Below are 15,183 nucleotides of genomic sequence, written 5' to 3'. Positions count from 1 at the left end.
CCCAGGTTAAACAAGGTTAGGCTCTGCTCAGGTGAAACCAGGTTAGGCCCTGCCCAGGTTAAACAAGGTTAGGCCCTGTCTATATTAAACCAGGTTAGGCCCTGCCCAGGTTAAACGAGGTCAGGTCCTGCCCAGGCTATACCAGGTCAGGTCTTGCCCAGGCTAAACCAGGTTAGGCCCTGCCCAGGCTAAACCAGGTTAGGCCCTGTCCCCGGGCCGGCATGGGGAGACGGACCCGAGTGGCGGAAGGAGCGGTGGCGCGGGGTGCTAGGGGACCGCAGAGGTCCCGTCTCATGCTGCTCAGCATCCAGGGGCGACCTCCGAGCATCACCACCTCCTCCTGCGAGGGCGACGCAGATGGGGCAATGCTATTGACAGAGTTATTACAGCGACGGCATATGTCACATCGAGACATCGGATCGTCGCAAACCTCCCAGCCACCGGATAAAGTTCAAAGACACCTTTCTGTTACCATGACTCAACAATTGTATCAACCGGGAGTGACACATCGATAGCCGGTGGCCAGTTACGTGGAGGTCGGCCTGCGATGTCCTGAACAAGGCACGGATTGAAGCTCCGACAGACACCAAACTACGCTTCGCCCCTGGGTGGGAACTACACACGGGAGATGCGGACACCTCCTCTGTGAATGGGGGATTCAGGGGAAGCTGCCTGATCGCGAGTTAAACAAACGTTTAAGAGTATTTGGCTGCGGTGAATTTCCACGTGATTAGCCGCTTTGTTGAGGAAAGGAGAAGAGGAAGAAGGAATAGCAATAAAGAAGGAAAAAGAGGAACAAAGAAGAGGAATGAAGAAGGAAGAAGAAGAGAAAAAAAGAAGCAGAAGGAATAAGAGGAAGAAAGAAGAAGATGGTACCGGAGCCTCCTCGTCCATCGGGCGATCCGGCCGAGGAAGCAGCGGCATCATCGGCACCGCGGGGGAGGGCGGCGTGCACTGGCGGCTCGTGGATGAGAGGAGCATTCAGCGACATCTTCCGGCGCCCGCGGAATGGCGAGGGGACCCCCGCAATGGCGCCGGGGGCCGGGAGGCACGTGGGGGACGTGAGCGGCGACGCCGGCTCGGAGACGGTAGCGCCGGCTGTGGCGGGGGCGGCGGCAAGGGGGGAGGTGGCCACGTCGGTGTCGCTGGCCGCGGGGGCCTCGCTGACGCTGACGCTGACACTGACGCTCACGCCGACGATGACGGCGCCGCCGCCGCTGCCGCCACTCGTTCCGGGCGGGGGAGACGTGGCGATGGTGACGATGACGGCGCCCGGAGGGGATGTCGGGGAGAGGGGAGTGGAGAACTTGCGGCAAGCGCGGGGAGATTTGGGGGGCTCGCCGTAGTGCGGGCGTCCCGGCAGGCTGCTCGAGAAGAACAGCTCCAGTGAGCTGCCGCGTGCGCACACACCAAGACAACGCTGATTTGTTGTTGTTGTTTATTTATTGCGTTCGCTTACCGAGGAGAGTCTCTCAAGACTCTGAAGACTCTCGTTCGCGAGGGTCCTGCCAGTTGTGTGATCCCAATTGAGCAATCTGCAGGTTAATTTTCAGCATGGCGATGTTTTGGCCAATTCCGGTCACATCGCCCCCCCCCCCCCCCCCACCAAACGGGTCCGTTCGAGGTGGTGCGGGGGGGAGGGGGAGGGGCGGTGGGGGTATCGTTGCCTTTGCGCGTGCCGTCACCTGGCGGGTACGGCGCTGAGCGGGCGACGGTAGCCCGCGGCGAGGCGGGCGAGCAGCGCGGTGGCCGTGGTAAACACGCGGTACGAGTAGAGGAAGGTGTTGAGGAAGTCGATGCTGAGGAAGCGAGGGTCGGTGAGGCGCTCGAGCAAGCGGCTCACGCTCGCCGCGCGGATCACGGGCACCTTGCACGAGTCGAGCGTGCGGCTGAAGCGGATGTCGGCGCCGTCGCAGTACAGGCTGCGGTCCGACCTGCGCGGACGGTCAAACACCCTCGTATACGCAGACTCACTGTCCGCAAAACCTCTCTTGTTCGCAGTCTTGTTATCCGGAAAACCCCTCAAAACCAAAGTCTCATTGTACACTCGTCCGTTTTTTCGGTAGCCCCGTTAATCCCCATTACCTGTGGCTCCTATTATCCGCAACCCAGTTATCCCGAAAAACCCCACTTGTCCGAAAAGCGATTACCAGCGACTGCTCTTATTCCGCAGCCCCATTACCCGTGACTCCGAAGGTCCTATTACCCCATGGATGAACGGTCCTTCCTATTATCCACATCTCTCGTGGATAAAATCGGAGTGGGCACGACATTGGCGGCAAATTCATCCTGTTAGCCGTGAACAAGAGAGTCCAAAAGCAGTCTCCCGGAATGAACGAATACATTTTATTATTAATAGGAACACATCGTATTATCGTTGTATTATCCGGGTCACCCATCGCCCACCCATCGGCAGAAAGAGATTGGACGTTGCCGGCACCCACGGGGGGGTGGAAATGCGATGCGGCGACAACGCATCGATCCATCGAGACGTTCACGACCTCGCCTTGTATACAAGAGGTCGTGGATTCGATCCTGACCCCGATGCCTGTATATTTAGATTTTGCGTGTGTCTCTCCCAATGGTCGCATGGATTTTTCTCCGGGTCCTCCAGTTTTTCCCTCCACATTTAGAAACACGCGTTTACAGTATTTGGCTTCTATACATTTACACACTTTAAGCCACTTCGTTGAGCTATCATTTGTCGCCAGGGCTCTTCTAAAAAAGAAGTATACACCTCAGTCGGGCCTTACCTGGTAAAGTAAAAAAAAATTGTTTAGAGTTTAAAACCCATTCTCACGATTACACGTGCAAAATCGCACGGGGCTTCGCTGTTTACGATTCGTTATGTGCGGTCGCGTGTAAGTTGACCTCCATTTTTTTCTTCCCCGCGCCCCAGCTTGCCCTTTATTTAACCACCGCCAGTGGGCGCCGCCGTCACCCGACCCATCCCCCCACCCCCACCTCACCTGACCATCTGCGGCACGGAGATCTTGGAGTTATCCTCAAACACGTTCATCATGAGGCCGTTGCAGCGCAGGTTATCGATGCACTGGTTTGAGCGAGAGGAGAGACGATGCGATGTGGGGGGAGGGGTGGGGGAGAGAAAGAGAAGACATGAGGCGGTGAACTAGGGACTTATTGACGGACTGCCGCATGTTTGCCAAGGAACAAACGCCACCGTATAGCCTTAACAGACTGTGGGGGCAAGTGCTGTTAACGAGCACCTATGAAGGCCGGCACAGCACACGAGGTGGCCAACACCACGCCCGACCGCCTTTGTCTTCCTAGTTACACACGCACACACCTAGACACACACACACCTGGCTGATGTCGCCACACACAAACACACATACACATCTAGACACACACACATCTTGACACACACACACCTAGACACACACACACACCTGTCTGATGCTACTAGACACACAGACACACACACCTAGACACACACACACCTGGCTGATGTCGCTGGTCCAAGCTGCCTTCTGCTGCCTGGACGCAGCGACGAGCACGATGCAGGGCGGGGTGTCTCCGGCCTCGATGGCCAAGCGGAATTCCAGGTCCTGCACCGCACTGCGCGCTGAGGACGTAGGTGCATACACACTCACAAAGCCTAAGATCCTCCGCGTAGCCATAACAGACTATTGGGGCAACTGCTGTTAGCGAGTAGCACCTATGAAGGCCAGCACGGCACACGAGGAGGATGTGGGTGGCCAGCACCACACACGGCTGCCTTTGTCTCCCCACAGTGGCAATGTTTACACATCGCATCAGGTAATGTTTTGAGGCCGAGTCGATCTAGGGGAGTCCCAGGACCGGTTCGGATAATGGTTACAAGTGTTGGGCGAGAGCTGGAATCGAACTCGGGACCGCCGGGTTCGTAGTGCAGCACGCTAACCCCTACAATACCGCTCCCCAAAAGCACCTATTAGGGCCGGTACGGCACACGAGGAGTTGGTAGTGGTTTGACTACCAGGGGAACAGCTACTATTCTGGCAAATCGCCCGAAGATCCTGCATGTAATATCCAGCGAAACGTCGTACTCAAATTGTAAATGTTGTGGATTCACTCTTCAATCACACCGGTGGGCTGATGAAATAACTAATTGGCGTTTTGTTAACGTGACACATTTGTTACTGATTGGCCGTGTCGGGTGGTGGAGGGTTGCGACACATTTATACTTACACGATCTAACCCCAAAAAAATGTATTATCAATAATAATGGTCGCGAAAGCCTACGTGTTAAACTGATCAGCTACATGTCTGCTGATTATACATATATCTCCTAACCCCTTAACCCTCCCCACCCTCACCGCTCACTCCTCACCCTTCACTCCTCGCTCCCACCCATAACACATCAGCACTCACCACTCACCATTCACCCCTCACCCCACACTCACCCTCATCATCCGCAGGTTCCAGATCCTCCAGGAGAGTGCAATTCAGCAGGGGGAGCACCCCGCCGTTCTGATGGAGGACACACACACATGATCACTCGAACAATAATAATTAATTATTATTTTTCCTGTAAATTTGATTGCATGTAATTATAATGGTAAATCATATTTATATCAGAGTACAGGGCGCTCTGTCACACAGCAGGCTCGGTGGTTGTGAGTTCAACTCCTGGGAAGGGGTTGACTGCCCATCATCCCCTCTGGGGTAGATAAAATATGTAACCACTTTGTAGGTAAATCAACAGTTGTTGTCCTGTGGATACACTCTCCCCCGGCACGGGAATGGGGAATTTCTTAGCGCAGTGCGCTAACCACTTCACCACAACTCCCCCCTGTTGAGATAAGTGCTGTTAGTGAGCACCTATTAAGGCTGGCATGGCCCACTAAGGGGTAGGTGGCCAGTACCACTCTTTCACCCGACCACCTTTGTCTCCCTAATGGCGATAATTACAGACCGCACCAGGTACTCATTTAAGGCTGAGTCGACCTCGGTTAGGCCCAGGACCGGTTCAAATATCCGTTAATGTTATTGTGGTCATGAGCGGGAATTGAACTCGGTTCACTGGGTTCGTAGTGCCGTGCACTGACCGCTTACACCACCGCTCCCCACATTGGACCCTTACTCTGCCCAATTAATACCCACTGCGCAACCCTCACGATATCCGACAAAGCCGTCAAGACGCGGTTTGTAAAATCTCCACATCCATCCCCGCACACACACTATAATTAAGTTATACAATACAATTTGGATTTACAAAGCAGCTAGATACAGCTGCATCACAATTACATGCATCACACGACATCACACACACGACTCACTCAAGACACCCAAACCACACACACATGAATCACGCCCCAAACACACGCACGTACACACAATCGCACTGATCACACACATACCCATGGATCACACGAACATGGATCACACACGTACACGGTTCACACACACACAATACGCACACGGGGCTCACATGCATGTACCCATACACACACACAGATCACTCACATACACGGATCACACACACACACGTAAGCGGATCACACACACGGTTCACACACACGTGAACACACAACCCCACCACCTTGTTAAGGTGCAGCTTGCCCCCGGAAGCGCGCGTGCAGATGATGAGGTGCTTGGTGAAGAGGAAGCACTGCCGCTCGCCCTCCTTCTTCGACGTGAGCGACCCGAGGCGCCCTCGGCTCATGCGGCCCTTCTCGGCGGTGGACACCTGCAGCAGGGAGCCTGCGGCATGCCGCCAGGGAGGGTGGGGAGGGGGGGGGGCGACCCGTGGGTCAACGTGACAGCCAGGGTCAACGCCGGCGTCAGCACCGCGAGCTCGAGTTGGGCAAGCAGAAATCGTCATCATTGTCGCCATCGTCGTCATCATCGTTGTCATCGTCATCATCGCCATCGTCGTCGTGATCGTAGTCATCATTGCCATCGTCGTCATCGTCGCTGTCATCATCGCCATCATTGTCATTATCATCGTCGCTATCATCATCATCGCCATCATAATTGTTATCATCGTCGCCACCATCATAACCATCGTCGTCATCGCAATCATTATTATCATCACACTCGTCATCATCATCGTCGCTATCAACATAGAGCCATCATAATCGTCATCGATGCTGGAGAAACGATGGGCGCACAATTCCAACCACATGCCCAACGTTGGCACGTTCGCTTGGCACACGACACCGCTATAAATAAATCACAAGAAAGCAGCCGCAGCGCGGGGGGAATAACGCGCGCTGAGCATCGTTGCCAGCGTTGCCCCACCACTCACCCTGCCTCACGAAGGTCTGGCTCGTGTCCAGCAGGATGCCACAGCCCTCCACGATCATGCGCTCGATGGCGAGGTTCTTGCGGATGTTCTCCGTCTCGCTCACCTCGTCGTGGATGATCCTGCGCACGCAACGTCCGTGTTGACGAGCACGAGTCATCACCATCACCATCGTCATCATGATTAACAGCGACTGGTATTGCGCAGAGAGCAATCGTGAGCGTCATTCGGCCAAGGATGATGGCTCAGCGGGGGAGAGAATGTGCTCGCAATCGGAGAGGTAGCGAGTTCAAATTCTGGTTGACGTTTTGACTCGGCCCATCATCCCTCCAGTCAACGCTGGTCGTCCTACGGAAAGACAAACTCCCCACCATGGGAATGTGGAAATTCCACCACTGTACTGCGCAGACTCCCCTGCCACTGAGATGAGATGCGATAAAAGACGCTTTGAGCAGCTGGGGAATATAAGCACACGCTACTATGCATGCAAAGATTATCTTTACTATTATTATTATTATTAGCCATGATCTTTCCAAGCCGTCGCAACCTCTCCCGGTCCCGCGATGGAACAAACACAGTGGCCGATAGGTATGTATGCATGATGAACTTCTTTTGCACCGTACGTAGCCAACCGTGATAATCGGAGGTGTGGGGGAAGGACACCAAACTAAACACAAAAATCAGTCCTATAGAAATTAGTTTTCAATCTAGATGGTTTAAAAGTGCATAGCTCCAGTGGATTCCTAAAATCAGAAGTAAGAGCATTCCAGATGGCCGCAAAAGCGCACCTGAAAGCGCACGATGCGATAAACGTCGTTCGATGGTCAGCCAAAAGTTGTTATCTGTCAGCTCGCCTGATATATCGTAAGTCGTGGGTTCAATCCTGACCCTGACACCTGTATATTTGGAGTTTGCATGTTCTACCCGTGGTCACGTGGATTTTTCCTTTAGGCCCTCCGATTTTTTTCCCCTCCGTATTTAGAATCAACATCACGCGTTGAGAGTATTTGGCTGCTATGAATTCACACGTCATAGGCCACTTCGTCGAGCTATCATTTGTGGCCGGGTGCTTGTGAAAAAAAAAAGCTATATAGCTCAGTGGGTCTTACCTGGTAAAACATTTTAAAACACATTCCTGCGGAGGGAGCTGGTAGGAACGTTGGGTTGCTCGGTCAATGGCCAGGGTCAACGGCGGCGTGGTGTATTCCGTAAATATGCCCGACTGAGGGCGGGCACAAGCCGGCGTGAGTAGGTTAAACGTTGAGTTTTATAAGGGCACCACGGGATGACCTGCCCCTCCCCACCCAGCCTCACCCCTACCACCCCCACCCAGCCCCACCCTTCCCACCCAGCCCCTCCCCACCCTCCCCTCCTTACCCAGCTCCTCCCCACCCTCCCCTCTCCACCCAGCCCCACCCCTCCAATTTTTGGATGCACGACGGACGGACACAATAATCCCCTGTGGGCTGGTGTAACCAGGAGGTTCCTACCAGTAAAAAGCTAAGTTTAGTTTTACTCGCCTGGACAGTTCCTCCAGCTTGGACTTGGCGAACTCAAGGCTCCGGCGCTCCACATGCTCCTGCGGGGTGTGCGCCAGCAGCTCGTGCAGCGTCACGATGTAGCGCGGGATCTGCGGGGACGAAAAAGAGCTTGATAGCTCATCGGATTCCTCCAGTAAAAATAAGTATTCCGATTCTGAAGACGATTCGCTGCAGCGTGACTTCACCTGCCCTGTGCAGGGTGCACGGTATTCCCTCGTTATACATGAACTTGCCGTCCGCGATTTTGGTTATCCGCGAATGGCATCTGGAACTCTGTACGAATACATTCATAAACTATAATATTATTTAATACTTTAATATACATTTTTTATTAATTGTATTTTTATCAAGACCAATTTTTATTTTGTTGTGTTATTCGGATAATTGTCACGTATTTAATCGTTTATTTCGATATTTATTTAAAGTAATTCGTAGGCCAATATCATCATCCGCGAAATTTGCTCTTTGCGAGCATCTCCGGAACGTATCCCTCGCGAATAACGAGGGAATGACCTGTTGTGGTTCCTCTTTTGCCGAGCGGCGCTTCTTGTTTGAACGCCGTTCCTCTTCGTATGGTTTAACAATAACAATAATAACTTCTTGACCTCTCTAAAGCGTGAACGGACAGGGATATTGGGCGACGGAGTGATCTCTGGAGATGCCCAGTGGCACCCGGTTGAATTGCAATATCCTTAAAATCGTCGTTAGCATCATCATCTTCATCATCATCAGCCATGATCTATCCGTAGCCATCATCTATCCGCAGCTATGATAAAATGGTATTAGATCATAGCTCAAGAGTTATTTTATTATCTGAAGAGGTTTTTATCTTTATATCTTGTTATTTTTTTTACTTAGTGCAGGTTGAGATTTTGTCATTTCACAGTTTACACCGATAGTTTTTTTTTGCTCTGTTTTCAGGTTCGCTGTGTGTATTCATGGCCTTCGTTTTATGTTTTCCCATTTGTATTTAATTTATCCTGGAAATCCCCTTGGGACAACGAGAGGCAAAGTAAAAGCCTCATTGTAATATTATGCACTTAGCACTTGCGATCGCCTGCGTGCGGATAATCTGGCTTCTGCATTAACCGTGCTTGTAAAAATATGAATATAAAACATGAAATATTGCATTTCAGAATAATTACACGGTCTAATTCTTCAGCCCTATTCTGCGTAGCTAAACAATATACGCACAATGACAATCGAATCCAGATACGTTTCGCATTTTCTGTAAATGTCGTTTCATCTGGGCCATTCCGTCCGACCATTACCCCAGACAATCGAGAATTGACAGAACGCACCGACTAAAGAGCACAAATTCTAGATTTGAAGCTTTCGTGACTGCAATGATTCATATTCTCAGGTTTTTTTACGTGACTTTACCGAAAAAACCTGAGAATATAAAGAGCACAAAGTAACGGTAAAGCCGGCGAGGGTCCCGTGGAGACACGAGCCGTTTCCCAGCTTGGTCAACACCACAGCCTGGCCGGCGACAACGGAACGACCACAAACGCAAAACACGGGGGGACCCCGGGGACAACACCGCCACTGCTACGGCAGGGGCGGGTGGGGGAGCGTCCCTCGGCTCGCCACAAATTAGGGTCAAATCACGGCTGCGACCACCGCCGGTAATTGCACAGCTTCCTCGCCCGTCCCCGGGCGAACCAGAGCCCCCACCCCCCACCAGGTGTGAAGTCTCGGGACCTTGGCCCACGCCTCCGACCTGCGGCGTGGGAGCGAGGAGTTTGATGAGGTCGCGAGCGGGTTCGCCACGAGGTGCGGTGAAGTCGTAAGAGGGTAATCTGGCTCCGGTGGAGCTGTTAGCGATTCTGTGGTTAAAATGTGTTTCGTTTGCTCTTTTAGGTGTATTTATATAGGCGCATTCGAATCGCACGTCCTAGAATAGGGTTACTCCGCGATTGTATCCAAATGAGTTGGTAATCGTCACCGTCGGCCACGGACAAGCCACTGCCGGACCGTTGGCACCGACGAGACATCGTCGCCATCTCTCACGGCCTTGCGATGCCACAACCCATTCCCGCTTACTGTGCACGAGCTGACCTCTTCGCTCCATCTCCTCAATGGACGCGCCGTCGGGGACATTCCCCACGTTTGGCTGCCACTCCGTCGTTATCCTTGACCAACGGCGATTAATTAAACTGAACATTTTTTTCTTTCACCAGTTAAAGCTGACTGAGCTCTGGCTATCACAAACGATAGCTCGACGAAGTGGCAAATGGCGTGGAAATGTATTGGGTGAGAAGAACAGTGGAGCAGCGGCCAAAGGAGAGAACAGCACCCAAGAGGACGTCCGGAGCAGAGGTCGGAGCGGCGTGACCTCTGGCGCTCGGTGCACTGCCGCATCGCGGGACGGTGAGGGATGGCAACGGCAGCTCAAGGAGAGACCTTCACCCAGCAGTGGATTGATCGCGGCTGACAATTGTGACACTCTATAAATCTGCTGCATTGGTGCATCTCATCACCACACCTTGGTAGCCGGGATTTTAATTCCCTTTAGTTCAGTAATGCCCTTTGATTCGGTAAATCATATGGCCTTTTCGTTAAACCCAAAGTGTGATTCCCTGGAGATGTATTACCATCTGTGCAAGGGAGCAACGGGCACCAATATCCGTACGTGTTGGTGAAGTGCAAGTGTTGTGTGTCCGTGCAAGTTTCTACACGTACAGAAATAGGATGGTATTGGAATGGGAACGACTGCCGGAAAGTTACGGGACAATTTTATCAGTTGACCTACTATAATATCCCTACTCCCTGGTTCTTTCGGTAAAGTCACGTAGATGAAAAAAGAAAAAGAAATAAATTAAATCACAAAAATATGGAACGCTTCACGAATTTGCGTGAAGCGTTCCATATTTTTGTGATTTTATTTATTTATTTTTTATTTTTATTTTTCACCTACGTGACTTTACCGAAAGAACCAAACAGTATGGATCCTTGCAGTGACGAAAACTTCAAATCTAGAATGAATATAATATTCCTACTACTATTTTTATTTTACCAGGTAAGGCCCCACTGAACAATATAGCTCTTTTTCAGAAACGACCTGGTCACAATTGATAGCTCAACAAAAGTGGCTGATCGCGTGGAAATGCATTTAAGCCAAATACTCAAAACGCACGTTGATTCTAAATGTGGAGGGGAAAACCGGAGGACCCGGAGAAAAATCCACGCGACCACGGGGAGAGAGACACGCAAACTCAAAATATACAGGTATTGTCAGGGTCAAAATAGAACCCACGATCTCCTGCATACCAGGCGAGGTAGTTAGCCTCAGAACGTGAGTGATCGCACTTTAAAAAGGAACAGCAAAGCCCTGTGCTCTCACTCCCAAAATTTGAGACGCTCAGCCAATTAGCTTTTGATTTTCATTAATTTACTTGCTTTCCATTGTGATAACCTTTCACCTGCTGGGATGGCCTTCTTGCTGCTAGCATTTACACAATTTTGACATCATCGTTTTTATTTTTTCTTTCAGTTTGGCCTACAACTAAAGTGCAAAGATAAAGGGGCAGCGCTGGAACTGCTCGCTCACACCACTGCTGTTGGAAGGGCCTCCAGAGAGAGGTCCTCTATAGGGTATTTGACCTACTCTTCCACGCCGGCAAGACATCACGGAAGAAGTGGGAGGAAAAACACTTGAAATTATTTAAAACTAAAAACATGTGTTTATTTTACCAGGTAAGGCCCACTGAGGGACCTGGCCACAAATGATAGCTGGACGAAGTGGCTTATCGTGTAAAAACTTATAGCAGTAGCAAAAAACTCTAAATAGCAGCTTTCTAAATATTGAGGGAAAATCGGAGGACCCAGAGAAAAATCCACGCGATCACAGGGAGAGAGAGAGAGAGACATGCAAACTCCAAATATACAGGCATCAGGTTCGAGATCGAACCCACAACCTCCTCCATACCAGCCGAGGGAGTTAACATCTCGCCACCGTGGCGATATTTTAACCCCACAACGCTGGGCGCACAGAGTCTCCGCTCACCACTCCTCACTGCTCCTCACCTGGTACATGGGGAAGGTGAGGAAAGTCTCCAGGGTCCGCTCCTCGCACTCGGCGCGGCTCTCGTACTGCTTGAGCAGCTTGTCGAACTCGCGGTTCTGCTTGCAGTTGGCGAGCACCTGCAGGCTGAACTGGTGGTTCCGCACAAACTCCTGGTAGATGTTCAGCATGGGCAACAGCATGTCGAACAGGTCCGCTGTCAGGCCGAGGGGTCGGAGGAAGAGGAGGAGGGGGTTGGGGGAGCCTTAATGATGATGATTCCCTGAAGACATATCAACACAGTTTCCAATTCACAAAAGCATCAACAACAAATGTGGCCGGAAAACGGTCGTTGGATAGTTTGAGATGCAGATGAGTGAGGAGCTGGGATGAGAAGTGCTGATGGGGCTCACCTAGGACGATGGTGGGCCAGCTGGCAATGCGAGCCTTCAGGCCCTGGTGGAAGATCTGATGCAAGAACATGATGGTCTCGCTGGAGTGGAGACGGGGTGGGGGACGCGGGGATTGAGTCACTGGCAGCAGCAGCAGAACCGCCAAGAACGCCAACACATACGCCAAAACGAGGGTCGGCTCGCAATACCAACAACCCGGCACTCACGTACATGCACACACACACGCACGCATACGTACGCACACGTATACAGAATCACACGTATGCACACATACGCACACTCACGTGCGTACACACACAAAGACAAAGATCCACTGTATAGCTTTAACAGACTGTTACGGCAAGTGCTGTTATCCAGCACCTATGAAGTCCGGCATGGCACACAAGGGATGTGGGTGGCAAGCACCGCGCCCGGCCGCCTTTGTTTCCCCAAGTGGCGATATTTACACACAAGCACGCCCAAACAAAGATCCCCCATACAGCCTTAACAAACTGTTGGGGCAAATGCTATTAGCGAGCACCTATGAAGGCCGGAACGGCAGGCGAGGGGGTGGGTGGCCAACACCAAGGCCGACCGCCTTCGTCTCCCCGGTGGCGATGTTTACACACCGCACCAGGTACCCATTTGAGGCTGCGTCGTCCGAGGGGAAGCCAATGACCGATTCAGATGTTCGCGGTGAGCGAGAATCGAACCCGGGTCGCCGGGTTCGTGGCGTGGCGCGCTAACCGCTGCACCACCGCTCCCCGCGAGCGGTAGTATAGCAGGCCGGCGGCTACCTGTTGAGGAAGACGGCGCTGACGTCGTCGTGGCAGATGGGCGGGCGCTTGGAGCTGGCGGCCATGCGCAGCGGGCGCAGGAAGCCCGTGACCAGGACGCGCAGCTGCGCCACGTACTCGCCCTCGGCCTCCAGCATGGAGAACACCAGCTGGTTGCGCTTGCGCCGCGACTCGGCCTGCGGGGAGCGGATGTAGTCCTGCACGATCGCCTTCCACTTGCGCCGGCACAGCCAGCCACGCAGGAAGCTCTGGACCTGCGGTGGAGGAGGGTGTGGGGGGTGGTTTGGTGGGGAAAGCGGTTCAAGTTCAAGTTCATTTATTAGGTGTGGCCCTGTGAGCCATTCGGCTCTTGAATCGGGTGCAACCGCAACAAACAATAAACAAAAACATGAACAAAAAAACATATTAAAGTGAATATGTGACTGAGTGCAAACAGAAAATCCAAGAAAAGACAGCAAAATATTGCAGAAAAAACACCGTACACCAACGCTGTGTGCAAAAATCCCAGTGGGATGCAAGTCAAACAACACCAACAACCACAAGACAACTTAGATTAAGACCATCAGTCTAACTCTGTACTACAACAAACAAACATGGCTAAACCAATACACTTTTCGAAATCACCAAAATAAAGCCATGAAAGCAATGAAACAGTGATCATAGGAATTGTGACGGAATTTTCACAATAAATGACATAAACAACATGTACTACCAAAACCCTGCAGCCATAGCTGGCTGCATGAGTCACTCCACAACAGCAGGAGCATCAATCGGAGTATTATAATCGGAGTATCGGAGTTGGTGGGGTGGTGGGGGATGGGGCGAAGGGGAGTCATCTGAAATTTTGATTTAAAAAATAAAATAAAAAGGAGACTTGCCAAACTTTCAGAAGTGAGGTTAGCGAAGGAGATAGGAATCGTGGCTTTCGCCAAGATGAGATCTTGATCTTGATGGTCAGAGAGTACAAAGTGGCTGCTGGTTGGCGAGTTGGTTAGGGGTAGGGATAGTACTCGGGGCTGGTGGGCTAGTCCGTGCTTTGCTTTCCGTGCTGCCACGTGGCCCCGGTGTTCTAGAAAAGTGGTGTCGCAACCCGGGGAGTTCGAGGCGGGCTCCCTACGCGGCAATGTCCCAGGGGGTACGTGAGGTGATTTCCAAACGTGCGAAAGTATATCCGTACGTGGGAGTCGTTGGTGAATAATCACGTGTGAATCTGCAAATGTGTAAAATAACTACGATAACATTTTAATCCGTATGGTAGCCTGGAGCGATATCAAAGACACTCCAAAACTCAGCGATCGTAAACAACGGCGTTTTCAAGAGTAACCAGCGAGCAAGAACACAACGTCCGTCTCATTTATTTGTATTTCTCTAAAAAAAATAAAGACTGAGAACCACCGCTTCTAGAGGCGGTGTGGTCCCCGTAGGAGTGTCTCGCTGCCGCGGTCACCTTCTTGATCTTCCGGATGTCGGGGTCTTCGTCCTCATCGTCGCTGTCCTCACCGACCGCGTACATGCGCTCCTTGCTCCTGTTGAGGCTCACCACCTGCCAGGCCACCAGCACACCATCGGCAACAGCGGCAGCATCAGCAGCAGCATCATTATCAGCAATAGCAGCAGCATCATCATAATCGGAAGCAGCGTCATGAGCAGCAGCATCATCGGCGGCAGCAGGAACAGCATCATTATCATCGGCAGCATAATCAGTAGCATCAGCAGCATTATCAGCATCAGCAGCATTATCAGAAGCAGTGACATTATCATCGGCAGCATAATCAGTAGCATCAGGATCAGGTTCATCATGAGCATCATCAACAACATCAACACGATGTTGAGATTGCTTGGTTTGCTTATAGTATACCTCGTGCCGCCAACACCCCCCCCTCACCGCTCGGCCCGCCTCACTGCTCAGCGCCCCCCCTCCTCCTCCTCCACCCCTCCCCTCACCTCCTCGGCCCTCACCTCCCTCACCTCGGCCCTCAGCTTGTCGGCCTCGCTCTCCTGCTCGTCCAGGTGCTCGCGGATGCTCGCCCCGAGCGCCTTCTCGGCCTCGGCGAGGCGCAGCAGCCGCTGGTACTTGTGGAGCGCGCGGTCTCGCTCCGCACGTACCGACTCGTAGCTGGGGGTGGGGGGTTAGGGGGGGTAGGAGAGGGGGGCGGGGGGAGGGGGCCAGTTGGGAGGGACGGGGTGAGGGGTTGCC

General features: G+C 52.2%; 1 protein-coding gene across 2 annotated transcripts in view; it reads right to left on the bottom strand.

The window, feature by feature from the left end:
• The window catches only part of LOC144930996 (ras-specific guanine nucleotide-releasing factor 2-like), a 35,133-nt gene that overhangs the window by 9,572 nt on the left and 10,378 nt on the right, over positions 1–15,183 (bottom strand). The window contains exons 3-16 of one of the 2 annotated variants that reach the window (XM_078854845.1): positions 14,946–15,102; positions 14,434–14,529; positions 12,987–13,240; positions 12,211–12,290; positions 11,821–12,014; positions 7,771–7,880; positions 6,254–6,372; positions 5,546–5,706; positions 4,407–4,473; positions 3,462–3,586; positions 2,970–3,052; positions 1,686–1,934; positions 877–1,391; positions 236–340 (exon numbers count right to left, since the gene is read on the bottom strand). In XM_078854845.1, coding sequence (XP_078710971.1) covers positions 236–340; positions 877–1,391; positions 1,686–1,934; positions 2,970–3,052; positions 3,462–3,586; positions 4,407–4,473; positions 5,546–5,706; positions 6,254–6,372; positions 7,771–7,880; positions 11,821–12,014; positions 12,211–12,290; positions 12,987–13,240; positions 14,434–14,529; positions 14,946–15,102 — 2,315 coding nt within the window. The remainder of the gene's footprint in view (positions 1–235; positions 341–876; positions 1,392–1,685; positions 1,935–2,969; positions 3,053–3,461; positions 3,587–4,406; positions 4,474–5,545; positions 5,707–6,253; positions 6,373–7,770; positions 7,881–11,820; positions 12,015–12,210; positions 12,291–12,986; positions 13,241–14,433; positions 14,530–14,945; positions 15,103–15,183) is intronic. The other variant, XM_078854846.1, reaches the window with a different exon arrangement.

The sequence above is a fragment of the Lampetra fluviatilis genome, chromosome 3, assembly GCF_964198595.1.
Source record: "Lampetra fluviatilis chromosome 3, kcLamFluv1.1, whole genome shotgun sequence".
In the NCBI taxonomy this organism is placed as follows: Eukaryota; Metazoa; Chordata; class Hyperoartia; order Petromyzontiformes; family Petromyzontidae; genus Lampetra; species Lampetra fluviatilis.
The sequence above is the reverse complement of the archived record's forward strand: the minus strand, read 5'-3'. Positions and strand labels throughout refer to the sequence as shown.